General features: G+C 42.4%; 1 protein-coding gene across 2 annotated transcripts in view; it reads right to left on the bottom strand.

Annotated features, from left to right (window-relative positions):
* ALCAM (activated leukocyte cell adhesion molecule) overlaps window positions 1-14,580 on the bottom strand; it is a 117,566-nt gene extending 102,986 nt beyond the window's left edge. Inside the window, exon 1 of one of the 2 annotated variants that reach the window (XM_063393793.1) lies at window positions 14,124-14,580. In XM_063393793.1, the coding sequence (XP_063249863.1) occupies window positions 14,124-14,229 (106 nt within the window). In that variant the 5' untranslated portion in view covers window positions 14,230-14,580. Of the gene's footprint in view, window positions 1-8,415; window positions 8,483-14,123 lie in introns of those variants that run through there. The other variant, XM_063393794.1, reaches the window with a different exon arrangement.
* Window positions 14,581-27,324: the final 12,744 nt, after the last annotated feature.

The raw sequence follows: 27,324 nt of genomic DNA, 5'->3' as shown, positions 1-27,324 counted from the left end.
CCTCTACACCATCACTTACGGTTTCCTGTATCCTCCCGTGCCCCCTCGGCATGGGCCCTGCTAGCTCTATCCTAAAAAATAGGTCCTTAAGAATCTGTTTAAATACTCTAATAATTTCAAAGCTGGGTGTTCAAACACATGCTGGGTCACAGCTCAAAACTATTGTGTTAGCTTAATTTCTGGATTTTGTGACTAAGCATAGGTTCTGGTAGAGGTTTACAGCACCTGTCAGCTACCACAGGCTGATCCCCCCCTCAGTCTGGACACAGCATGAGCAAGCTTAGACCAGAACAGTGGCTGTTCTGCAATTTCAGCAGCAGCAGGTTCTACATCTATGTTTATTACAATATCCTTAATAAACACCTAATGTTACATTTATTCAGAATTGGTAACAATGCCCTGGGAGAATGTGGGCTGCTTCTTTCCAGGAGTGAGAGTTTTTTGAATGCCCACAGTGTGAGGTGTGAGTCACTCCACAGATCATCTGATGGCCCAACAGGACAGGCACAGACATTTAGGTCACCGATCACGCTCAGCACATGGCATCCTTTCCCTGGCTCCTCATACACCAAGTCTCTCATCATGCCTAGAAGAAAGCACTCAGGGTGTTTTCCTCCCCTCCAAAAGGCTGTCAGTGTGAAGAGCTTTATCTGTGCCTCCCCTAGGTGGAGAAGGGAGGCTGTCAGAAAGGGAGCGTTCCTCCAGGTGCTTGCCCTATGAGCACAGGCCACAGTGCAAGATTGTGCCAGCTTTGCAAAGCCCTTGTGGGGGAGCAGAGACGGCTTCCTGAGAGAGGAAATGACACTGGACCTGTGGCTGACAAAAGAGGAACAGGGTGACACAGCAGTAATGTGATCTTTACCAAGAGGGACATTCTTGCTGAATTAAGGCAGGTGAAAGGAAAGGGTGTGACTGTCAAACCCAGGGGAGCACGAGGAGATGCAGACAGGGGAAGGCAGGCACTGCCTATCTTGAGAGTCAGTTCTCCCCTGCTTCTCTCCCTCAAATACTCTGATCAGGGGCTCTCCTCAACCCCACCAGTTTCCAGAATGCTTTCTGCTTTTCTGTCACAGCTTGTTCCACGTGCTGGCCCAAACCCAGCTGCCCTTTCCGTGCAGGGGGCTTGCCGCTGCCACCCACGCAAGGGCACAGGCAGCACACGCCGGCTCCGTGCGGCTGTGCCAGGGCCCTCTGCTTCCTTCCTTCCTCCTGACGCGGCCTGCCTGCTCTCCCAGCCAGGCTCTCACCACCCACACCCCTTCCTCATCTCTGCAGCAGCTGGGGATGTGGCCAGCCCCAAAAGCTGGGCTCCCCTCAGACTGTTCTCCAGAAACTCACCCACAGGACACGCCAGCCCCACACACGCCCACAGCTCCTCCTGCCCCCCTGCTCTCTGTCCCTTCTGTCCCAGCTTCCCAAACGACACTGTACCCTTCCCAGACTCTGTTGCAAAGACCTCTTTCCACGATTTTGCCATAATATTTTCCACAGGCTTTAAGGATATACCTGGTGAAAATGCTGGAAGTAACTTCTTTGCCTTTAATTTGGGTCTGCCACTCCGCAGAGATGCTGATCTGTGTCTTTGGCCCAATCATCACTACCGACAGCAAACTTCCCTCTCCAGTCTGTAAAGGCTCCAGTCATAAATATTTGCTTACAGAACAGTGGCAGAGAAGTGAACTTTTAAGTATGCACATTAATACACCCTGTCAAAGATCCAAAGTGCTGCTGTTGCAGATTCTAGATACTTCAGCTTTAGTTGTTCTCACTCTCCAAAGCCTACAGAACATAGAGGCATATACCTAGTCAATGACACAGTGAAGTTAAGCAAACAATGTGCTAGCAAAAAAAGCATTTTCTATTTCTCAGCCTGAAATATTCTCAAATATCTTTTGATGTTCGAGTTGTATTTATAAATCAAAAAAACGCTATTATGTTATTTTGCTTTCTTTAAACCAGAAATCTAGCCCTTTTCTCTTAAATTTCAGCTGCCAAAAGAATAAAAATTGGTGAGAATTTAAGTAATCTTTACATCTTTTTTCCTTTTCTACAATTTTGACGAGTCAGGTTCAGACTCCCCTCCAAATAAAATGGCAGTAAAAAACAGATTTAGCTTCCAACTTGCTATACAAAATTTTAAACTTCCACTTGTGTGTCATCAGCAGAAGAGATCAGATGTGGCAATATACAAAATACAGCACCTAGAAGGCCTGGTTGAAGCCCACACAAGGGTTCCATCCAAGGCTAAATCACAAACACAGACACTCCTCAGCTGCAGCAGTAGCTGGTGGTACAGGCTGACAGTGTCAGGCTCTCTCCAGAGTGACAAAACACTCAGCCCAGTCCCTTCCTGCAACAGAGGGAATGTGGTGGTGTGGGTGGTTGAATATTCTCCTATTTCGAGTATTGAACTTTGGATTAGTTTACTGGAAGGAGGCTGAGACTTTAAGCATGACAAGGCAAGTGTTTTGAGGGAAAGCGCAGAGGAGAAGAAGGACAGACGAGAGAGAAGATATTATGAGAGACTCAGGAGAGAGAGTGAGGCAGCAGAAAGAAGGACATTAAGGAGAAGACTTTAGAGACAGAGAGAGCAGAAAGAAATACGAGTGGTTTACTATGTGGACTGGATTTAAGTATGATTGGGAGAAACAGTTGGAACATCTCATGAGTTTTAGTATTCAAGTTTGCTGTACAGTTTTGTTCTATGTACCCCCTTCCCCCCCTAATTGATATGCATGAGTTGATACATCCCACCTGCAGACAGCTATTTTTAGTCCTATCAGTTACATGTCAATCTCCTTTCCCGCCTTGAGTTTACTCCTCCCCTGATTAGTCCAAGGCTAGCAACCCCACCCCCGGTTCCCTTAGTGATAAGTTGTGATTGGAGGCCGCAGAGAGGAACTCCCATTTCCCCTCCCCTTCCCCGAGGGTTTATAAGCTCCGGAATTCCTTTGTTCGGGGTCCAGTCCGGTCTGGTCCTGACAGTGTTCGCTGGAATTAAAGTTGTGGTTTCACTGTCTGGCTGACTGGGTCCTCCTTTCTTGCTCTCGGTGTTGTCGCTCAGGATATTCTGCTGCTGTTCAGGCCTCTCCCAGGGCTAAGAACCCACAGGGCCAACCCCTTCTACTCCACTGAGGGGCAGCTCGGACTACGCTTGCTCCGGTGCCTGGGCTGGCTCGGGGTGAAGCCAAGGGGCTTTGAACTTGGCACCGCGACAAGTGGCGAAACTGTGTCTCACAGGAATTGCTGCTTCTGATGCAAATGGTGGCAGGAGCAGGACCTCCCTGAGCTTTCTGACATGGACATGTGCTGTTCCAGTTCTGATCACAAGACAATCTCCCTGTTCCCAAGCCTTGTGTGACAAAGTTCAGCCACCCTGACACTGGGAGAGCTCTTCAACATGCAACTCACCTGGTATATCTGCAAATATAATTTGCACAAGATTAAGGATTCCAGACTCACCAACAGCTTAGAAATTACCAATGATGTGCACCCATTGCAGAGGTAGACCATACAAAATTTTTCAGCCTTGCAGTTGCAATTAAAGCATTACCAAGCAGCCAAAGGCTGTGAATTGTCCATTCTGTTTGAAGTATAGATCAAGCAAAGGCCACAAGAAACAATTTTTTTTTCCACGACTAAAGTACCAGAGATCACTCAAATCCTTTCAGATGAAATGCATGCTGTAGAACTCCCACCCTGACTTAAGAACCCAGGAGTGCTGACACATCCAAGAGGAAAGTGGTTCTCCTAAGCCACTGTCAGTTCACAACAGCTTCTACAAATACCACTGTTTGAAAGCCTGGCATACCATGCCACTTTTTTCAGAGAACACTCATCAATTTCCTCTTTCATTAAATTATATTTAAAGAAAAATGAAAAAATAAAAACGAAAAAAAGAAAAAAAAGAAAAAAAGAAAAAGAAACCCCATCCGACTCCGAATCCACATCCAGTCCTCAGTGTTCCCCGACCACAGGGAATTAAAGAAACTCTGAAATGTGTGTCTTTTGTTTTGGTTTGGGTTTTTTAACTTTCAAGTTGCTGTTGAGGAAGATAATGGAAAATGGCAGAGCTTAGCATTTTATTAGCAGGTTGGAGATTTAGGTCATAACCTCACACCTTGAATTAAGCCCCAATAAATCTTCTGATTTTGTAGTAGCTATCCCTCCCTAAAGACAGTAAAAGTTCAGCTCTAAAGAAGGAAAAGAAAATACAAAAAATGTAACTAAAATGACTTAAAAGCCAGCTAAAAAACCCCTTTCAAACATCATGAAAAGTTTTAGCAAGAAAATAAAGGTTTTCATTGAAATATTTATTCTCTTTAAAGTTTCTATTTTTAATTAACAGGGTCCCTCAAGTTTTATGTAGAATTTATCTCACTGTCACAGAACTTGCTTTCTGTGATCTACCAACCTCCTTCTGTGGTTCTAAAAAAAAAATCTGTACTGCACAGTATGTCCAAATCAGTAACAAATATTGACTCCACTGCATGGAGAGAGCCTCCTCAAAAGGAGTCAAGATCCCCACATGCTCAGAGCTCTGCTCTCTTACACTTCAATGAAAAGCCTTCCAGAACAATTGTTGCTGGTTACAGATGATGATGACTCACAGGAAGACTAGAAATCAGCTGAAACACAAGCAAAAGCAAGCTATGGATGTTACTTCTGTGAATTAGAATCCACACCTTAAAACAAGGCACCCCACCACACCAAGAAGGCCGAGTTCTTATATGCACTCACACAAAATTTCCAGTGTGAAGCTCACACGTGGCCTTCAGGAGTATCCATAAGTAAAACTAAGAATAAATCATTTTGAGAAACCGTTTGAGTGTATTACTTCTGCCCAGAAAAATTAATAAGCTCTTGGACTGGGCCATCAACCTCAGTCTTCTAAACTACTCCCACATCTTAAAATACTGGACTGAGCTTTCCAGCTAGAAATGATTCACCTGCCTCTCCTCCTCTGGGTGCAAATATCACTCCCCCCAACACCCCACTTCTTTCTGCATAAAGCTGCTGGCAGCTCATACTCAGCCATTCAGCATTCACTACAGAAACACACTGTGTTATTCATGCCTCTATGCCCTGTGCCACTGATGCAATGGAAAGAGAGCCAAAGGCTGTGAGCATACTGGGTGTGCTGAAGCCCATCTTTCCTTATCACTGCTGGACTTGCAGATGGACATAATGATTAAAAAGTGACCTACAGAGGGCTTCATGCACCATTCAGAGCAGAAGACAAGTGTTTCTAAAGTAAGCAGACACCCCTCTGCAGTAGGTCAGACAGTAAGCACATCCCAAGCAAAAGGCAGGAATTTCTCCTGCTTGGGAGGAACAGAGATCTTACACAGCAGAAACGAAACAGTCGCCATGGACCTACAGGTGACCACCACCCCAGGGAGCTCCTGCCTGCTGGCTCTCGAGCTGCACACTGTCCAAGAGGACCTCTCAAGCTCCCACACTGAGCTGTGCTGCAGCAGCACTCCAAGGCCCCCTTTGCAGGATGATGACAGCCAGCAGGCTCTGCAGAGCCTGACGCTGTCAGCATGCCCCAATACCCAGCTACACTCCCACAAGACCTCCGGAAAGACCACAATTCTCATTTCCCTGCTCCTATCCCTTTGGCTCTCAGGGAGACCAAAGCATCTCTTTTGCCCCTCTGATACATCAACAGTTTTACACACAGGCCAGAAAGTTTGCCTTCCTTCTGGCTGCAGATACCAAGGGCTTAAAGGTCTTTTGAGAGATGGAAAGAACTTTCTTACAGAGCAGGCAATACATTATCTTAGGCTGCATAGAAAATGCCAAAATATTCTGTGAGTCTCCTAAGAAATGGGTTACCTGCCTCTACATCCACGGTAGTCACTTTTGCAACATACCACTTATTTCCCACTATCTCAAAAGTTTCAGACTCCTCCCCCTGCTGCCCCCAGAAGCTGTGCAGGAGTTTTGGATTTAACACCCCGGGATATTTAAAGTGACAAGCAGTGACAAGAAATGACCCACAGACACATGGGAGTCTGGATGAAATACCAGAACCTGACCCTTACCGAGTCTGCAGGTGAACTTCCAGAAAGCACATTCCAAGATTCAGGTAGGCACTTCGGAATTTGCTACTGTGGGGCACCTCACATTAACTGGGGTTAAATCTTGAGGGTAAAGGACTTATACTTCAAAGCTAAAACAGAACATGTTGCATCATTCAACAGCAGTGGGATGTGCCAGGTCAAACTGAACTACAGAACAGTTGTCCCTCCAAAAGTCCTGTTACAGAAATCATCTCAAGAGCTGAACTACTGGAGCAAACAATTTTCTGGAAGTTTTAAAATATTTAACAAAACAAAAGCTATCAGGGGAAAAAAAAAAGTGCAAAATATAAATGTGTGCAATGCAAAGCAGCTGTCATTATTTACTCATACATTGGTGACTGTTTCATACCGCAGGACTCCATTATTAACCAAAATTACTTCAATTGCTTTACTAACTGTAAAGCTCTGCATTACTAAGTTCTTGTCTGTGCAGAAACACAACAGAAAGAAACATAATTCTCTCAAACTGAAAGCTGCTGGGGCATTCATAACACTGATTTTCTTATTGCTTCTGTGTGTAGGCCAGGTTCAAGATTGGCAGCAAGCTGTGCACCAGTTTGAAAACTGAAGAGTAGTATTAAAAATATTCTCAGTCATGAATTAAATTAAAAAAAATTTTCCCCTCACTAACCTTTAAAGCTGTCGAGTGTAAGATGCAAACGTTTTCTGGATTTACATTGCCAGTTGTCAGGGTACTACTTTGATGTCAAGTGCCAGAAATTTTCACGTTCCCCAGTTTTAGAAAGCAAATCCAATACTGGGGTGTCACTGTGGATTTTAAAATAATACACACCCTATCAACCTCTCCATATTCAAAGCATTTGATGTGTTGTATCAAGAATGAAGAAATCGATTCAGCATTCCTCTCTCTTCTGCAGTAGCATGGCTACACTGCAGTTTACTAATCCTGCCTGAATGTTCCATTTGTCCTTTCCCTGTTCCTCGTGTGGTTTTATAGGTAAAGGCCACTGAGTTCATGTCTACTCTCCAGAACAACTAGAATAAACTAAAAACCCATGATTTTATCTGGATGAGTCACAGAATTCACTTTGCTAAACACATGCTGTTTTGCATGTTTCACGAAATAAAATTCCATGCCAAAAGGGAAAAATGCATAGATCAATACTCTAGCTATCTCATCAACAGAAAGAAAATTCAGAAGCTGCAATTAAAAGAAACAGCATCTCACAAATAATTTTGAGATCTCATAGTTGCCTTCAACTGTCCATTTTAAAGTCCATTTCAACCCACGTATTCTGTGTAAGGTATCCAGTCACAGACTCTTAAGTGAACATTTACCATTCCACCCCAGAGATAAACTGTGCCAACCCTCTAAAACAGGAGCCTTAGGAATTCTTCCTGGTCAGCATGAAAAACTCACTCAGCCCAACAGTGAGTTCTCAAAAAATAACTTGTTGCATTTTCTAACAATAACAAGACAACAACAACAAAAAATCAAACCAACAAACCCAAAACCCACCCCACCAAAAATTCACATTAAAAAGCCAAAACAACAAACCCATGAAATAAGTCAGTTGTATATAAAATGTCACAGTTAAATCAAACTGTACACAAGCTAGATCTATTTTGTTCTCCACTATCTATGGTTATTTTCTTTAGTTAAATTGGAGAAAAATGGATTTAAAAAATGCAACTTCTGCAGCAAGTGAAGTGATAAAGGGCATTTGTCCAGGATTCATCTGAAGAATAAAGCTGAGTTCATTACAAGCTTACTTGAAGGTGACTCAAAGAATATTTTTTTAGAGGTACTATTCTTTATTGAGACTTCACAATTAGTTTCAAAACCATCCGATAAGAAATATTATGTTAAAAATGAAAGTATTCAAGAAAAATATAGAGTCACAAGTTTACAGAGCAGTTATCAGCTTTCTGTACGTGCACTTTTCTGTGTTATAGACATGGAATGGATTAAAAGCATACACCTGGGCTGGCATCTTTCACAATGACCATGTTTACAGAATGGCATATATATATTACTTTTCCTTAAAAAGAAAAAAAAAAAGAAAAAAACCCCCACACCCTAACACCTAGAAGAACTTACTGAAAAAACAGACTTTTAACAACAAATGTCCTACCTAACATTTTACTGGAAGTGTTCTAGCTTTGTCTTACCCAAGCAGTAAGTTTGGTACAGTCATTTCCTTATCCTGTTTGTACCCTATTTCATGCCCACTCTTGGCCCATTCAGTCCCTGGAAATACCCTCTATTTATTTTCATTCTTTTTGGGCTTCCCCATGAATCTCACCACCTGCCTCCCCACAAAAGAAAGCATCACTTAAAAACCTGATTCTGTAGTGTACCCACCTGAAACTCCCAAAGCCTTGCAGCAAAAGAGAACTACCTCTAATTGAGTCATCTTTTGGGGTTTGCCTGCTAGGTGACTTGGATTTGTCGTTCCTTCCTCTTCAAGCAACAGAAAGCCTGTGGTGAAAGTAAGATGCTTTCACTAACAAAGCCTAGCACTACAAAACACTGTCAAGAAACAGTGACTTTTAATATAACTTTCTGGCTGAAGCCAGAGGTCTGGAAAAGCTGAGACACACTGCTTCTAACAGTAAGGTAGCAGAGCTCCCTCTATTGAATTAGCTGCCAATATCTCTTCAAAGTTAAAAAGATGCCAACTGTGGTCAGAATCAATGTTCTAATAAAAACCCAAAACCTTCCAGCCTGGGCAGCTGGGACCTATCACAGACACTGTATACCAGAGACAGCTAAGGGAGGAGACAGCCACCACACAGAGCCCAAGACACATCCAAAAATGTCACTGCCTGCCAGGGCTCCAGCCCCGGGGACTTCTGTTGTCCTTGGCTGCTGTTTGAGAGCTTTCCCTAAGGTCCAAAACTGCTGTGACCAACACCCAAACTGCTGTGACCAACACTCATGATTAACAACTCCAGGACAAACTACAGACAGTGCTACCACAGCACAAGACACAACCCAGGAATGCAGTTCAAGCTTCTGAAGTTTCTCTTCATAACAGGGGTTAACTGTACAGAATACAACCTAAACAAAATAGATGGATATACAGACTGCTGAAACACTCATTGAATCACTGACTGCACTTCTTACTTCTTATCAAGGGAACAGCTTAGTATTTCCATCTCTGTTGAAAGCACTTCAAATGCTTTCTGCCCAAACGTTACAGAACTGTTCTAACCCCTGATAACCTCTAAAAATCATACCCTGAAGCTGCAGGTGCCCTGTTTTGCTCTCTACATGATTTTATCACTTTCTCCCATTTTTTACCTCCCCAAAGATACATATTTCTTATCAACAATAAAACCACTAGTTCAGTAGAAGCAGCAGTGTTTTAATAGGCAAATATTTATTTGTCTTTCTGGAGACCTATATGCATGATAACAAATGCAATTTGATCTTAAGCTAGGCAAAAATTCCTCAAAAGAGCCAACACTCTGGAGCAGTAGATTAACATCCACTGGTGTAGGAATGCTTATGATTCAAGTCATCCTCAATAAAACACACTGGGGAAGAAGAAAAAGGAAACAAAACCAGAGAAGGAAAAAAAAGGAAGAAACTTGATCTGCTCACTGCTAGCAGTGGATTGTCAGAATACAAGGTGTATTGCAATCTCCTCTCTAAATGATGAGATTCATTTTCTAGTGCATTAAAGGCAGAAATGTACAGCCTCCCTCAATATTCATGCTGTTCCCATTAAAGAAAATATACTGAGATAAAGAACATGTAGGTCAAAGCCTTGTCTTCTGGGAAGATTACACTCAACCATTTCATATCAAGGGGAGTTGTTAATATTCAGGTTTTCCTGGAAAAGTCACGTTCTGCTTGAGTCGTTTCTAATTATCATCCTACAGCATTTACAGTTCTTTAAGAGTCTCTCATTTGAGCATCAGTGCATGGAAGCGTAACTTTTTTCTTTTTTTTTTTTTTGAAGACAGAGGAACTTGAGAGAAATCAGCATATTTCAACAGGTCCTCGATTCTCTTACAAATGTGGCCTTGCAGTTTACACACATTTTTTAAATTAAAAAATGATCATATTACCAGAGGAAAAAGCCGCACACCAACCAATCCAGAGGGACCTTGAGTAGCATTGAAGAGAGAGCTTGAAGATTACGGGGTTTTAGGAATGGCAAAAATCCATATATAAAGTCTAGCCTCCTACGAGAGCTGGCAGAACTAACCAAGACCATGCTACAAACCATACTATTACAAATGTAGAAGAAAAGTTTCAACAATCAGCATGGTAGTACGAAAAAGCCACAAAACTCCCATGTGTGAAAGAGTAGTGGAACAACCACTGGAGATCAGACCTCAAGCCAGCTGATCTGTGATCTTCTTGCTATGGAGTACAGACCACAAGAAGGGAAGACTGAATATTGATAATCTAGTGTCAGGAGATACAATTACAAATTACAGCTCCTAGAAAACAAGCACATTCAGTCCCTCCAGTGTTGCTAGGCTCAAAGTGCACAGAGAGGTGGGGCTCCTGTGCAGACAGTTTCCTACTAGCAATCTGCTCTTATTTTACCCAAGAAGACCAAAACCACTTTACCCAGAAAATACTCTCCAGAAAGTCCTCTCTTAGGAACCTAAAAACGTCCATAGTGGTGTGATATGGTATAAGCAGGCAATATATTAAAGCCATTGCTGCTACAGAAATGCTTGTTTTCATATGGCTTAGAAGGATCTCATATGGAATCAGGTAAGACACCACGGAAATCTGCAGTGAGCACTCTTACTTCTTAAGACTATAAACCCCACTGCATAAGTAAGATACTTGCAAGAAAATAGAGAACAGTTTTAGCCTGATCACACAGATGTAAATTTGCTTTATGTGAAACACTTACGCTACTTTATTTTCCCCTTTATGTATCATCTTGCATAAATATTAAGAGATTCTGGTCCCCAAAAAATTTTGCTGGAAGTAAATCAACAAATGAATTCTACTACAAAGAAGATAACATAAAAAACCAGGCTAACTAATTTTAACAACCCAGGTTACTTTCAGAAAGGAGAATGGAAACTGCAAGAAAGGGGATTACTCTTACACAGGTGGGAAGGTGAAAATAAAATATCTTGAAATTAAATATGACCTGTGACAGATATATTTATTTCATGAACATAACAACATATATTTTCTTCAATAAAAACCACCTGGCTGAAATTTCAAGGATTTACAGACCTGGATGATTTCCATTGTTGTCCTCTGCCTTCTCGGAGGCAACAGTAGAGGGGAGAGCACAAGAAAAAATAGTTTGTTGGAAGACTTTCAGACCAAAAAAGAAAAGGAAAAAAACCCCAAACACCATAAATATATCAAATGCTCACCAAAGCAATCAATCTAACTATCAAAACTCACCAGACTCAGCAGGAGTCTGGTTTGTTACCTGGATATTGAACCACAAATACATGGCACAATGAAGCACATACACGTGGTGCAGATGTTTTCTGACTTCAGTTTCAGAAAACCCATGTGAACTCCAGATCTTACTACAGAAATCCAGTTCCCCTAGCTCAAAGTCACACCAGATATACCAGGGGAAAAACGCAGTCAGGAGTGGAACACAGTGAGTATCCCGAATAAGATTAAGTGTTTCAGTCTCACTAGGCTTAGGCAATATTGGCAATATGTAACAACTCTAGTAATAAAAGGAGAGACTAAGAGCTTCGTTGTTATAATCCACCAGAAAGCAGAGGGAGGGGGAAAGGCCGTGATTAGCTCCTGATTAAGAGTTGACTTCCTTTTCACATACAGCCATTATCCTCTAGAGATGTATGAGATTATAACTGGTATTCCCACTTAGTCTGACCTAGAGCCAGTCTCTTAGTGTCAAATGTGTACTTGGACCCTTTCTCTCTTTTTAAGATACGTATCTTCCTAGGCAGTCTATTCTGTGAAGAAACAAAACCAAGTTTTCTCGTAAGGATCTCCAGTCCATCATGAATATTGCCAGAGATATTTACAATTGAGCCATATAAACTTTCAATATGCTTTTAATAGCTCATCTATTGTTTTCCACATCCAAAGCTCAACTGGAACTCCCAAAAGCTGAGCACCGTGATAGAGTAATATATCCATAATTTGTTTAGATGACAGAAAACTAGCTATCATCTAAAATAGCTGAGATAGCAAGGGGGAAGAACCAGTAAAACTACAGCAATATCAAAACCCTTTAATAGGTACTTTTGTATCTAAGTATCTTTTATATTCCTCAGAATAAACAGAAAACTAGAAGATTAAACCTACTATTGGGCTTTCCAGGCATTTTCAGTACTGCAGGGAAAGTTTCTAAGCTGAGGTGGGGCTGGTTTCTCTCTACAAGTATTTCCTCACAGCCTGGGCTTCTCCTTGAGGAGGCAAGGAAGGAATGAAGAGCAGAAAGAAAAAGTTAAATGGTTTTGCTGACGACCTATTAAGATCATAGGTAGTCAGGTACCATCTTTTTATACAGGTCCATCAACGCAACCTTTGAGATAAAATATCTTATGGTTGCACATTTTCTTCAAATGGAAAATGTGGACAGTCACACAATCACCAAGACCGTGTTGTATTTACTCGGCTAAATCTCTCCACAGGGGCCAAGTCTTGCTTCTTAGAAGGTGCTTATCCCTCTGATAATCCACATGCCTTCAAGATTTCCTAAAATGAACAATCTTTCCTGAAGACTTGCTCTGCATCACAGCAACCAGTATTCTTTGTAAGTTCTGCCACCGGGACTGGTATTTATTATGTCTGACAGTGATTATACCCTGTATTTGCCAAAGGAGAAGCCTAGCAGCACAGCTTGACACACTGCTTACACTTCCAATATTGCTGTTGATTCTGTCTGGAGCTTTTTTACTATTCTATTTGAAATGACAGATTCAGCACCCCAGCTTTACTGTTGTAGCTAGTTTTCTACTTGGAGCTTGTAAAACACATGCACAAACGCATCTAGTGAAAAAGGTCTGCTCTTCTCTTCCACTTCACCAAGACCATGCCGGCCGTAAATGGTTAAACGGAGAGCGCGTAACAACCAGGCAGAGGCCAGGAACGAAAAACCACAACCAGCTCCAACACTTCTGCAAACCCCCCGTTGTTGCAAAGGCACATAGAGGCAAAGCCATTTCTTAAAGCAATACAAAATTTTACCACAGGCTGACGCTCTTTCTACAAGAATAATGAGACGGTCCCCGCGCTGAATGCAGAACTCCTCACTTCACAGCTTTTCCCTCAGACTTCACTTTCACGCTCAATATTTACAAAACAAAGCCTACAAACACCTCATAGCCAAAATATTCCCAGAACAATTAGGATATTTAGCACCCTCCGCGCCTTCCCACTTCCCTAGCGCCTCACTCGGGAGCGCTTTTGCGGAGCGGGGAAGGGGAAGCGAAGTTAAACACTCGACCCCGATCCTCCGCAGCCGCCCCAGGCACACAGCGCCGCCCGAGCCGGGGGCCGCCCGAGCCGGGGGCCGCCCCGCCGCGCTCCGCGGGCTCCCCGCGGCAGCGGCAAGCGGCGGGAGGCCGCCGGTCCCACGGGCCGCCGGCACGGCCGCGGCAGGCACCGAGGGCGCGGAGGGGAGAAGCGGCCGAGGCGCCCAAGTTGCAGCGGCTCGCTGCGCAGAGGTGCCGCTCAGCCTGGAAGTGAAAGCGGCTCGGCCGTGGCTCCCGCGGGGGCAGCGCAGCCCGGCGGCCGCTGACAACGCCCCGGAGGGACCCCACCGCCGCTTCCCACGCGGGAAGACGAGACCAGCACCTCTGGTCCCCCCTCACCGCTGGGGCAGCTCCTGCCTTTCCCGCAGGAGAGGCGGCATCAGCCGGCGCACCCTCGGGGGGCAGGAGGGGACCGCTCTCCTCCAGAAGCGCAGCGGGATGCGGCGGGCACCGGCGGTCGGGAGCGAGCCCCGGCGAGCGGGGAGCCCGCGGTAGGTGCTGGGGCGCTGCGGGCAGCGGCGGGCGGGCACGGCCACCTGCGCCCCGGCCTCCCCTCCGCCAAGTTACGCGCGGCCGGGACGGCGCGGACACCGCTCCCCGCGGGCGGGCGCTCACCTGGGGGCAGGCAGAGCGCTGCGAGCAGGAGGCAGAGCAGGAGGCAGAGCAGGGGCGGCAGCGGGCGGCAGCGGCAGGAGGCGCAGGCGGCGGGGGGCTCCATCATCCCGCCTGCCCGCGGCGGGACCGGGAGGCGGCGGCGGAGCGGGGCGGCGCGCCCGCGGGGCTCTTCCCTCTGGCACCGGGGCGCGGCGGCGACTTCTCTCTCGTCGAGGCCGGGAAGGAGCAGCGGCGGCTTTCCCCCGGCGGCAGGAGCAGCGGGAGCAGCGGTAACTTCCCGGGCGCGGGCGGCGGGGCGGCTGCTCTCCCTCTCGGCGCGCAGCAAGGAGCGACTCCGCTCGGGAGCAGGTGGCGGCTCCCTTCTGGCAGCCGAGCGGCGCTCCAGGACTGAGCGCTGCGGCGGAGAGGCGGAGCCGGGCGGCGGCGGCGGGGCTGGCCCGGCCCCGAGCCCCCGCCCCTCCCGGCACACGGCGCGCAGGCGGGGGGAGCCCCGCGGGCAGCTCCCGCCTCCGCCCCGCCGGTGCAGCCCGCCGCTCCGCCCGGGCTGTGCTTCCCCTGGCCCGGGCTGCGCTTCTCCTGCCGCCCGCGCTGTCCGCCCTCCAGCCCCGGGATGCGCCGCTGCCTCCGGGGTGCCGCTGTGAAGGCGAGGGGTCCGGGGCTGGCGGGCATGCGGGACGATTCAGCTCCTTCACCTACCCCTGCGCTGCCTCTGCTCGGTGCATGGGCTGTGTTCTGCGGCTGTGTTCAGGATGCGTGTGGGTTACGAGTACTGCAAATCCGAAGCTTAAAAAACCAATATGAAATAGTAATGACAATTGCCGTTCTGTTGAGGGTATAGAAATGTGATGGTGCCTCCTCTGAGTCAAAATGAAAAAAAGCAAAAAACAGCAAAGATAATAACGATCAGCTTAATCTGATTTAATTGATATAACAGAAGATTGGATAAAAGGGAAGGCGCTCACAACCCTCTAGTAGCATGAAGAAATGCACTGCAGGGTAAAGAGGGATCTTTCGTCACTTGTGGAAGTCGGCTGCCCTAAAGGTCAAAAAGATTCCTCATCAAAGTAATGTAATCCAGAAGCAGCGCTTTCGTGCACAGTGCTCTATTCTCCTCCTGTTTCGGTCTGAGTAAGCACTGCTGGTTCACTGAGAGGGAAATAAGCACGCTGAAGCTGCACGGCAAATTTCTCAGCTAACAGTTCTGCGTGATCAACATGTAGCCCACGCTGTCATGTGAAGTAAACCTGATGTCCAAAATTTGAAATATGAATAATGCACATAGTTTGGTCTCTCCAGAGGGACTTTCTCGTAGTGAATTCCGAAGTGTCAAGTGCTCTATCTCACGTCACCATGTGATGATTTGCATTCTTGGACGGGAACTTCCCCAAAACTCCGGAAAATGAAAGACACTCTTAGCCAGTCTGTTGTGCTATTCTCAAAAGGATTTTCCTGATGGCTAACAACTAAAATTCCTTAAACATTACAGTGATATAGAGTAGGTTTAGAAAAACAGCCTGTGTACTTTTTTGTTTACCTTGCTTTCTGTAAAGTGAGGTAAGGATATTTGGCTTTTAGAACTTCAAGTCTGAAGCATTGTCTTCACTTCAAAAAGTCCTTTTGTTCTTCCAAGTTATTGTCTTTCATATTGTGTAAGGCATGCCATGCAATCAGTTTTATAGTACTTTACTTTCTAGGCTTACTGCTCAGCAGAGCTCTGTCATCCTTTGTTTCTCAGCAGATTTCTCTGTATGGGCGTATTACTAAGCAGATTAAAGTACTACTTTTAAAATAAATAATCTTTTTGTTTTCCTGTTGAAGCAAATTAATATTTCCCATTCAGTGTTTTTTACTTTTTCTTGCATATTTACAAGTTCTAAGGTAATCATTAGTAGGGACATTTAATATTTCTCTTGCTCTCAGACCTGGAGACCTCCTCAAAATCGTGAGAGAGGCTTTCTACAGAATTGCACCAAGATGGCTATCTAATGGAAATCAAACTTTTATTCCACCTTTTTTTTTTTTTTTTTTTTTTTTTTTTTTTTTTTTTTTTAAATTTCTAGAGCTTTTAATAGTACGTGCTGATTTTGCAACTTGGGCTCCATTACAAATTAAGGGCCTATCCTGCCTTCTTCCTTGATATGGACAAGCTTGTTCAAGTGAGTAAAACTGTGTGTGGAAAAAAAAAAGACACAAAAGGCCAACTCTAGAAATGATCTATGTGCAAATGAACAGAGAAATTAGGAAAAATAGTCTTATAGGCCAGAATTCACTCTGCGTTTAGTACATATTTGCTGGGTTGGTTTTTCTTTTCCAACATGGCAATAGCGAGATCAGTTTGTATAAATGCAAACACATGGTTTGCTGGTTTAGGGAATTAAATAATGCCGAAGTACCTTGTTTTCAAAGCAGATGATTAACTGCTGCTTCATTTGCATCAACATAATGAGTAGTATATGTTCTCTCTCACTGGGAGAAGGGATGAGGAAGTCTTTCTGAATATTGTAAATAATTCCCAATGGCACAGTGCAGAGACTAAAAGGTAAGCTATAGAACTATGCATTTCAGACAGGCAAAACATACAGGGTAATTTTACAATTTATGCTCAAGGTAGTATTGAGAAAAATTATTTGAGGACAATTTTGTACTGAATGTGTTGTGTAAAGTCTGTAAGGAATATGAGAAATGTGGGAGATTACATTAAGGACATAATACTTCAATCAGAAGTATGATTTGTTTAGGGTTTCCCTCACTCCTTTGTCATTTATCTTCAAAGCTGTTTCTACCTTTCACATGAAAGGAGCTCTTTGAATTCTGAGTAAATAGAAAACATCTTCAAGCTCAGATTACTTAAGTGTTTTGATAACTTTATGGGATTCTAAATGTGATTAGAAATTGTTAAGATAATTATCAAAGATATCTTTATATGATCTGTCATTTCAACTAGCCTCAGTTCTGAGACTTATAATTAATTCTTTTAATGTCTATTAGGTTGATAGAACATAGATTTGTTTTTCTACAGATTATTTTCTTGGGCCATGCTCCTCTTCCTATTGCATTTAATGGGAGTATGAGTGAGGAACTGATCTGTTGGGAAAGCAGGAACTGCCTGGCTTTAAAGTCCAAAACAAACACTTATTTTGAACAAGTTAAAACACTTACTAGTACCAAAAAAAAAAAAAAAAAAAAAAAAAAAAAAAAAAAAAAAAAAAAAAAAAAAAAAAAAAGTAGAAAATAACTGTTTTTGAAAAGCAATAATAATGATAATACTTTGTTAAATGCTTAATCTTATCAAACCATAGATTTTCTATTTATGTGGCAAAGTGGATTAAAAGTGTAATCCATTAATAATGGTTGTGCATAATAACAAAGACTTTTTGTTAAGCTGAAACATCATTTCCCTTTTACAACAGATGCATAAAACTCTTTGGAAGCCAACTTCTAGCAAGAATAGTAGAGAATAGTGTTTAATAGAGCACAATGCTCCTGATAATTTCATCTTTTGTTAATAGTGAGTGGATGACTCACTATTAATATTAATATTGTTAATATTGTTTCAAGGAAACTTTGAGAGCTCGTTTGGCTCAGCACTCAAAATACAGTCTGCAAAGTGGAGACCTGTTGTTGAAACTGCCCTTGAATTGTAAGACAAGCATTGAATGCAACGTCCAGCCTTGCATTTCTGCAACTCTGCTTCTGCGAGTTTGGCTGGGTACTGCTGGGGTAGAAGTGTCAATTCAGAAGAGACCTGTGTGGATCTAGATTATTGTCATTTGTGTTGAAACAGGGTTCAACATTATCTAACACCAAGGGTTAACCATACATGTTATCCATACTGCTGGTTACAACACAGCCACAGGAATTTTTAGTGAATCATCTGGGACTTGGCTCATGTTTTATGACCTTTGATAAATCCACAAGGTGCTTCCATCCCCCTTAGGCATCTTGAATACCTTTAAACACCACTGCAAATCTGAGCCAAGGCATGTTGAAGTCAAGCAGAGTCCTTCACTGATTTTGCTTGATTGCACTAGAAGCTGTGGTAGATGAATGCTCATGTCTGTCAGGAATTGTTTTGCATTGCTCAGTATTGGCACATGAGGATAACTGGCAGCAGAGTCTTTCTGAAGTGGATCAGCTGTACATGGTCAGGCGTCTCTAGGTTGTAAAGTATTTCAAACAGAACATGCAGGACACATAGAAAATGGTCAAAAACCAGAGCTGGCATAAAAGTGAACTGTGACCAGAAGTAGCAAAGAAGAAAGCCTACTTAATTTGGGTTTCTGCAGGTATCTGCAAATTTGGCTGTCTTTGACCTAAGTAAACAAGTCCCATATATTTGGAATAAATTAAAAAACCCTGAAAAATTACAGTAAGAATACCTGGAATCAGCATTTTCAGTATTTCTTCACTGCAAAAATCATACTACTCAAGAACATTAGCAAATGCCTGCCAGTGTTGTTATTACAGTCATCAGCATAGCAATTAGGCTCCTGAAGCAAACTTATTTTCCTACTACCTATGTCCAGTGCACCTGTTTTTTGTGTACTTTAACTAAAGGACCAGCACTGTACAAATATTAATTAAAGTTACATTTGCATTATATACAAAATATCCAGAATGCTTTCAGCTGAGATGGAATTTTCATAAAATACAAGTGGAACATGAGAACAAGAAGTTTGTAGAATAGCTGATTGTCTTTAAAAGTTTGTAATCTGCCTTAAAAACAAACCCCCCCTCCCAAAAATTTTTTAGACTATAAGTAGGTTTTATGCACAAAATAAACAATAGTCACATTAGATGATGATGATGATTGAGAAGTGCATAAAGAGAAAAAGCAATCCAGTTCTTTAGGCTATATCAGTATATCTCAACTTTCCTGGCTACTTACTCAGCTTTTGTGAAGGCTCAATTACCCTTTCCTCTGCCTTTTTCATAAAGGTTTGAGGTAGGTAAAAGTAAGCAGTTTTCAGATTTCAGGTATCTTTTTTTCATTACAAAAGCCACTTGTGAGGGCAAAGAATTCTTTTTCTGTGAGTATCCAGTGGGATACACAATTGCAAACAGTAGGAGTGATAATATAATGGAGAAGTAAAATAGCCATAATACAAAGAATGAGATTATTAGCATTGCTAAAATGATTAGACTGTTTCTCCTTTTCTCAGTGTCTGTGAAACCAAATTCTATGACTTCTTGTGCTTTCTAGACCTTGACAGTCCCTGACTATAACTGGAAAATACCTTAATAAAATAGGATCTGATGGGCCTCCTGTACTAAGGAGCATCCTTGACAAGACACATTGCATTCTGCCAGAAATATCCTGCAAGCAGTTCTGCAACATCTGGTTTACAATGTTGGCGTGCTGTGAAGGAGCAAGAAAGAGCAGAGTGTCACCTGATTTATTAGGATGTCACTGAGTTTCTCTGCCCTGCTGGATGGATCCGGACAACTCCTTACACTTACCCACAGCTGGCCTGCCTGTGTCTCAAGTGGTGCACAGTTCTCAGAAGGGCTCAGCCAAGTCTTGCCTTGTGAGGTTGCTTCTGGGGCTGAGGAGCCTTTCCAAAGGGCTGTTCACAAAGCAGTGGAGTGCAGCTGGTGTTGGCGCCAGCCTCACCTGGAAGCAGTTCCCCATCTGTTCCCTTGGTGTCACTTGTGGCTGAGGCTTGGACTGGCTTGATTCTTGCAAGGTCAGCTCTGTCATAATCTGTCCCAGCTTCCAAGTCTGGGCCTGTGTTACCCAGTTCTACTCACGTTGCCAAAGACAGTGCAGACAGCACCCTGGCAGAGCAACAGAGGGGAATGGAGGCCCTCTCTGGCCAGCAGCCTCCTTTTATCCCTGCTGTGTGCTGCCAGTCATTATCTCAACATTAAATCATGGCATTTTATAAGGTAGGTACTCAAATAGCTTTCACCTTTTTCCTGCCTTTCATTTGAGGATTTCGGATTCTGTGAGAGCATTAAGTGCTTGGCAGCCTGTGACACTGGCCAAGATACTGAACCCTAGAGATATGAGCAGATTTCCTAATCTGTTTGAAAACCAATGATGATCAAAAGAAAGGATTCAGAATTCCTGAGATTTCATCCTCAAACTGCCAAACTGAAACTACTCTATTTATATTTCTGTTGGTTAGAGAAGGATAGTAAAAACAAATGTAAAGATCAGAAGCATGGCTGGTAGTCGATTCAGTGGAATGCTCCTGCCTGTACTAGTTAGTGTGCTCATGTTTAATTTTCAAACTTAGCCAAGGGGAGAAAAGTGGAGGTAACTCATTCAGAGCATGTGGGAGATTTTCTCCTTTGCATTATGAAAACAGCAGTGAAAGTAAGGATGGAAAGAAATGAGGCATATTTTATAGAAAGTTTGAGTGCAAGATATGGAACAGAGTTTGTACTTTATCCATCTGGAGACCACTTGGTTTTAGCTCTGCTTGTGGCTGAAGAAAATCAGTGAAAATTAAGCAAACCTGTAGGTCTCTGTAAAAGATGGACAGGGCAAAGACTGCTCAGAACCTTTCATGTCTGCTCAGAACTTAATTGGACCAAAGGAAATTTGTTACCTCTTCTGCGGAAGCAATTTTCTTCCCTTTTTGTCTTGAGTGAACCAAAGAACCTTGATCAAGTGTTGAAGAATGATGAGTTGGTGTTGAGTAGAGCAGGTGCACCATACTGCAGAGTTCAGCTCCTTCAAAGTACTGCTTCTTTGAGAGATGCAAATAATAAATGAGAAATGAGAAAATGAGAGATGCCAATAAAATGAGAATTGGAAAGGAAGGGTTGAAATAGAGGGTTAGTACCAGGTTCACGCTGGTTTTAATGCTAGGACACTGGATTCTGCACATCCCAAAGCTGGGCAGTTTCCCTGTGCGACAGGTATTGCCTCAAACCCTATTAATCAATTTTTCTTTACAGTTTTGATGGTAGTAGCAGACTTTCTCATGCTGCATGACTTTTAACAATCTCAGCTTTCATTTATTAACTTAGAGGAGGAGGTCAGCAGGAAATCAATTATGCTTTTTTTTTTATGTAGCCATATGCAGAACCATTAAAATGAATCCACTGTCTCTGTTCCAGCATTGCAATTTCTTCCTTGCAACGTTTATTGCAGTGTGTCTGCCCCCAGTTGTGCTACATCAGCACTTGTAGATTAGGAAGAGCAATTCCTAAGTAAATGAAAAGAATTACTTCTTCCCAGTCTGCCAGTTACCCAAGGCAGGAATAGGCCTGCTTCAAGGGATGAAAAGGTCACTGGTTGGTTGTGTGTTCTTCAGAGCCATGTGTTGTCAGATCCCTGGAAAAATGCATTTGATCGTCAGTCATTTAACTGGATACCTGTGTCAAGGCTAGATTTGTAAATGATATTTTTAAATGCTTGAAGATTGCAAGATTTTCAAGACCAGTCTGTTTGGATTGCAACATGACTTAGATTAATAGTATTGGAATATCTCCCTTATGTCTGTAATGCTGGTTCCTCAGAAGGTGATTTTAGCCCTTGAAAAGGATGCAGTGATTGAAATTTTTGAAAACAGAGTGTAATTAAATCAGCAGAAATGTGCCCACATACTTGGAGATGTGGAGGGTGAGCACATGGATTTCAAGAATTAGCCATGTACAAATTATGATTATTGTATAATATGTATGTTGGATTAGAACAAAAGGCTCTGAAGTGTTGGGACTCTCTTTAAATAGCTTTGCTGTCCTGGAACAAGGAAGAGCTCCTGCTACTGGTGGTTTACAGGTGAACTAGATAGGATGAGTAAAGTGTGCTTTGAAGGAAAAGAAAATTGTTATTCTTGTGCATCATCCTGGCTCAGCTGAATACATTACACTGTTGTACGCATTTCTTTTTTTTATGTTAAAGCAAAAAAAAAGTAGAAAAAAAATCTAATCAAACTTGAAGAAACTTTTGATTTGCAGAAATTATAGTAAGAGATGTATTTTCATAAAAATGAAGTTCTAATTTCCTTCAAGAAACTGTAGAGATGTCTTTGGGAAGGAGATTTTTGGCATTTTATGTTGGCAGAGGATGTAGCCACAGGTTGTTGGATTAGATACCAGTGCTCAGTCACAGCTTAGAAGATAACACCAATTACTGGTGCATCCTTGTGAGAGAGCCTCACTGTGGTAGCTGCCCCATGTGTTTCCATTGGCTAAAATAGTCAGTGCAATTACAGAAGAAGTGCTTCAAGGGCACTGCTTTTTTTTTTGTTTGTTTGTTTTTTTGATATAGTGGGCTGAGAATTTCTGATAAGGATGGATAACTAATATTTTGGCAATCTATTTAGTATCAGTCTTCAACTCAAAGGCTGGAAGACAATTGTTATCAGCTGTCTCAGGATCATGCTGTGCAAGAGGTGGTTTCACAAGCACATTGTAGATTTCAAGGTCAGATCCTCATTCTGTCAGGATGTGTGTAATGGTTCTTTGTTAGGAACGGCAGTCAAAAGGGTTCAAACCTTCCTGGCATTAATGTTCTGAAAGTTTGCAGTTAGTAACAAGAAGGAGAGTCTACCTGTTTTGCTTAGGGCAGACTTATCAAGCTCTCTCTACTTTTCTGGCTTACATTTGATCTAACTTTTTAAATCTATGACATTTTTCAGAGGGCAATTTATTCCCTTGACTCTGCTACCCAGAGTTCTAATTTATTTGCAGACTTGCTGTTCATCCTATTCTCTCATTGTAAAACAGTCTCCCATGTCTCACAGACAAGATGTTTCTGCTTCATCCCATTATTTCTGTTCCTGTTCTCTGTCAATCTCGGTTCATATGTGTGCCTATTTCTTGGTCTGTCTCCCCACTCTTACTCATTTCTCTTGGCCCACAGGTAGGTTTTTACCTGTCTGCCTGTCTGCAGCCTAGCAGCTTCCAACCTGCCAGTCAGTTCTTCGCCCCACCTTTTTTTTTTTTTTTTTTTTTTTTTGTGTGTGTGTGTGCACCTTTCTCTGAAGAATAGGAAGATCAAGAACTCCTTAGCTCTGTTTTTCATTTCCACCAAAAATCACCTACTCACTGCTAGCTGAGCTTGGCAGCATGAGATTCTCCTGTTACCTGAAAATTCACCTATAGCCTTGTACTGCCTTTGGCTGGGATGGAGTTATTTCTCTTCCTGGTAGTTCCTATGGTGCTGTGTCTTGGATCTGTGACCAAAAAAGCACTGGTAGCAGTACTTGCACACTGTCAGGTCCTTTTCTGTTTCTCACACCATCTCGTGAGTGAGTGAGCTGGGGATCCACAAGAAATTGTGAGGAGGCACGGATGGAACAGCAGACTGCAAGTGACCATTCCACATCATATGGTATCATGCACAATACATAAAGCTGGGGGAGGAGGAGGAGGTGGGGGATGTTTGAAATTATAGTGTTTGTGTTGCCAAATCACCATTACCAATGATGGGTCCCTGATTTCCTGGGGATGGCTGAACACCTACCTGTCCATGGGATGTCCTTAATTAATTCCTTGTTTCACTTTGCTTACAGTTATGGCTTTTATTTTCCCTGTTAAACTATTTTTATCTCAGCCCACAAGTTTGTTCACTCTTACCCTTCTGATTCTTTTGCCCATCCCACTGTGGGGAGTGAGCAAGTGGCTGTGTGGCTCTGAGCTGCCTTTCAGGGTTAACTTACAACAGGTCTTGTTCCTTACAAAATTGCTTCTGATCCATTGTTGGAATTTCTCTTTTGTACTTTTTAAAATTCACTCTATGCTAAAGATGTTACACAGTCACTACAAGTGAACAGGCTTTGTTTCACTTTATTAATAGATGATGACATACACAAAATAGTGGTCATACCACTTGTTCACCAAGGAATTTGTATATTCAATATGTAGTTCAAGATAAGATGGTGCATCTGTATAAGGATGTTTGTTTAAGATGTATGCTGAAGAACAATTTGATCCTTAAATTAACTTTCCCCCCGCTGTTCTTTTGTAAGACAGTTGTAAAATCTATTTAAACAAACAAAATGGATGCATTAATCACAGTTTTCTGCACCTTGCTCACATTCACTCCCCCACTCTTTATAAATATTTCAGTGTTGTTGCTTTCTCACATAGATAAAAGGTCAAAACAAAAGAAAGAGAAGCTGGAAATGAGAAGATAATGTAGACATTTTAGAAGTCCTTTTGTGTGTGAGAAGGGGAAGGAAATGAAAATTTGCTTCAATGAAACAGCCCAGCAGTGTATGAAACTTCAGTTTTCTGAGAATGGAGGTGAGGTTTTAGAGAGGCATAAAGGCAGATTACTGAAGTGAACGCTGCTGTTAGGCAGACAGGTTTCCACTTTCTTTTGAACCACTGCAACTAATTTTGCATGCATTGTGAACTTTTTTTTTCCTGCAAATCTCTTTTGAGAGAGATGAACCCCTTGAAAAGCAGAACGCTCTAAAAAGCAACCAGGAGGATTTGAGCCTATAATTGAGCTCCTACTAAATTAATGTTGCATTGTCAAATGCTACTTGATGACATGGAGGATGGCACAGCCATGTAATTCTTAAATCGTATGAACCAAATTCTGAAGTCTTAAGAGGTTCTTAGAGATGGCATCTATCTCACTTATAGCTGAGTGGCTCTTAAAAAAAAAAAAGAAGAGAATAATAGCACTTAGAGGCAGCTTCTGTGAAGTGCTCGTCATGCACAGTTCCAACAGCACTTGTAGAAAGAATGTCAGTATCATTATTTATATTGTATCTGATTGGGAAACTGAGGCAGGGGAGGAAGTGTTGAATCCCTGAATCAACAAGTAGTTTCTAAAAGACTCAGAAACAGCTACAGTGCCCCATGAATGCTAATAATGCCCTGTAATCTATAACATCTTGTTTTTTCCTCTGAATGTTGCTTGAGAATAAGCTGTCCTTGAGAGAAACTCTTCAACTGGGCCACTTCAGTTGTTTAGGAAATGTTAAGAAGTTGGAATTTGAGATTTTTTTTAATCCAATGCCTCTTGGTATTGAATCTTTCATGTCCTTCCCAAAGTATATGTGGAGCCTTTGCAGAAGCCATGGATAATCTGGAAAACGGTATTATTAGGAGGCAGGCAGCATGCTGATTTATCTCCTTTGCATTCAAGTCATATAGTGTGGTCTTTGTTATTTCAATAGCTGCCAACCACAAGGACCAGAATGAAGAGCAGGGAGAAGGCTGAGCCAGAGATGACAGAAGGAGAGCTAATATATTGGCACAGGGGCTTTGCAATGGGTGCATTATCCTCCTGTGACAGCAGATTGCCCTCTCAAGGTATTTGTTCAAAGACATTACTGAAGCTAAGTCCTGCTGAAACATGAAGTTTTAGATAATGTTGGTTAAATGTGACTTGCATCTGTGTGCAGTAAAATGAATTAGGATTACATCTATTTTTTTTTAATGGAAACATCCTTGGCATCTTACATATGCAATCCATAGGACATGCTATTTATCTGTAAATAAACTGAAGATAGACAAAGCTAAATAAACTGAAGATAGACAAAGCTACGTGGAAGCCATGGGAGGCAGAGGCACTTTTCTTGTACAGGTACTTTGGTGACCACTGCATTTAATGTAATGGGCATTATCATTACTTGTTCTTATGACCTTTTCATCATGAGGCCCTAAGTTCTGATCAGAAGATGGGCAGTACCATCATTGCAATGAGATGTTCATGGGAAAAGATGGATGGAATTATGTGACTCGGTGTGATTCAGAGTGTTGAGGCTGTTCATGGCTGTAGGAATTTGGTCTTGACTTTTCAGAAGGATATCATGTTCCCCATGCAGAGTAGCTGCTGGTACTGTTGACTCCTACTGTTTCAACACATGGAACACAGCAGCAGTGGCTACAGATGATTGTATGTATCTGTATACAAGGCTAACAGTAGATTGGAAATAAGTTTGGAAATACCTTTGTCTTCTGAACAGCAGTACATTAGCTTCAGAACTAATCCACTCTTTAACAAGTTGGAAAAATGATTCAGTTACAGCTGGTAGGGGGCTGAAGAGTGTGAAAGCGGCACACAAAACAACAACACGGAGGCAGGAGGTCTGCAGTGAAAAGCTGCTCCCCAGAAAGAGGGTGAGCCTGTTTATTTCTTCCATTTTTATACATTTGTGGGTCTGGTTGTGGATTGGCTTTTGGGGTTACTACCCCTGCACCCCACTGGCCAGACCAGCTGTCAACCAACATTATTTTCAGGCTAGAAATATGTAAACAAAGGACAGTGAACAAAGGACAGTGAACAAAAACAAGAAAGGTTGTTTATGTTCCAAAGTGTGAGGAAGTGAAAAACTGACCCTTAATATTGCACAGAAACTAAAGATTTGATTCCATCGTATGAACAAGTAGAAGGCTTTAAAAAAAAACTCAGAAAACCCAGGGCAACAGAAGAGTAGTGAGAAACAGTTGCAGAGACATATTGTATGTCTGCTAAGTTACAATCTTGGTTTTGGTCCTTTTTATTCCTAACTTTACAACTATTTTATTTTTGTATAGTAGGTTTGAGGAAAAAATAATTATTAAACACAATACTTTCCTTACTAAGCTAATCTTTGCATAATTTCTGTCCAGAACTACTTTATTTTTGTTATTCAAATTTACTCCAATGGATTGTTTGAGGGGTCTTAACACTCTTGTGCAGCATATGCAAGCTGGTCTGAATAAACAGGCAATTTTGGTGTTTACATTCTATATCTCAATATGAAATTGAGATTTTTACTTGCCATTTATTTATATTAAAACTTTCCTGGATTGCCAAGAGACACCAGTATTTTTGCATGAATTACTGCTGACCTGAGAAATTGTTTATGCACTTACCTAAGTCCATCCTGTTTGTCTTCAAAGGGGAAGAACAGTCTCAGCTGATTCAGGGCAATAGCTTTTTTGGAGAATGTGTAATACATCATCATTGCCTTTTAGCTAGATGCAGCTACCAAAAGCTGCAAGAATTCTTCATGAAATCCTGTCAGTACGGGTGAGTTAGCCTGCTCGGAGTTCCTGTTGTCATGTTTCCCTCAGTATCCCAGCTAGAACCACCCATTGCTGTTGCAGACACTCAGAATTGTTTACAGACTTGCATACCAGAACTGGTTAGGATGCAAAGAATTCTATCCAGTATTCATTTTCAGTTTCATTCTCCTCCCAATTTTCCTATGTTATCAACTTCTATTTGGAAAAATATAGTTTGAGAGTGCAAACAAAGCAAAGGATTTAGATGAGTCTGTGCCCTAGTAACCAACTA

The sequence above is a fragment of the Prinia subflava genome, chromosome 3, assembly GCF_021018805.1.
Source record: "Prinia subflava isolate CZ2003 ecotype Zambia chromosome 3, Cam_Psub_1.2, whole genome shotgun sequence".
Lineage (NCBI taxonomy): Eukaryota > Metazoa > Chordata > Aves > Passeriformes > Cisticolidae > Prinia > Prinia subflava.
Note: the sequence above shows the minus strand (reverse complement) of the source record. Positions and strands in the feature narration are given on the sequence as shown.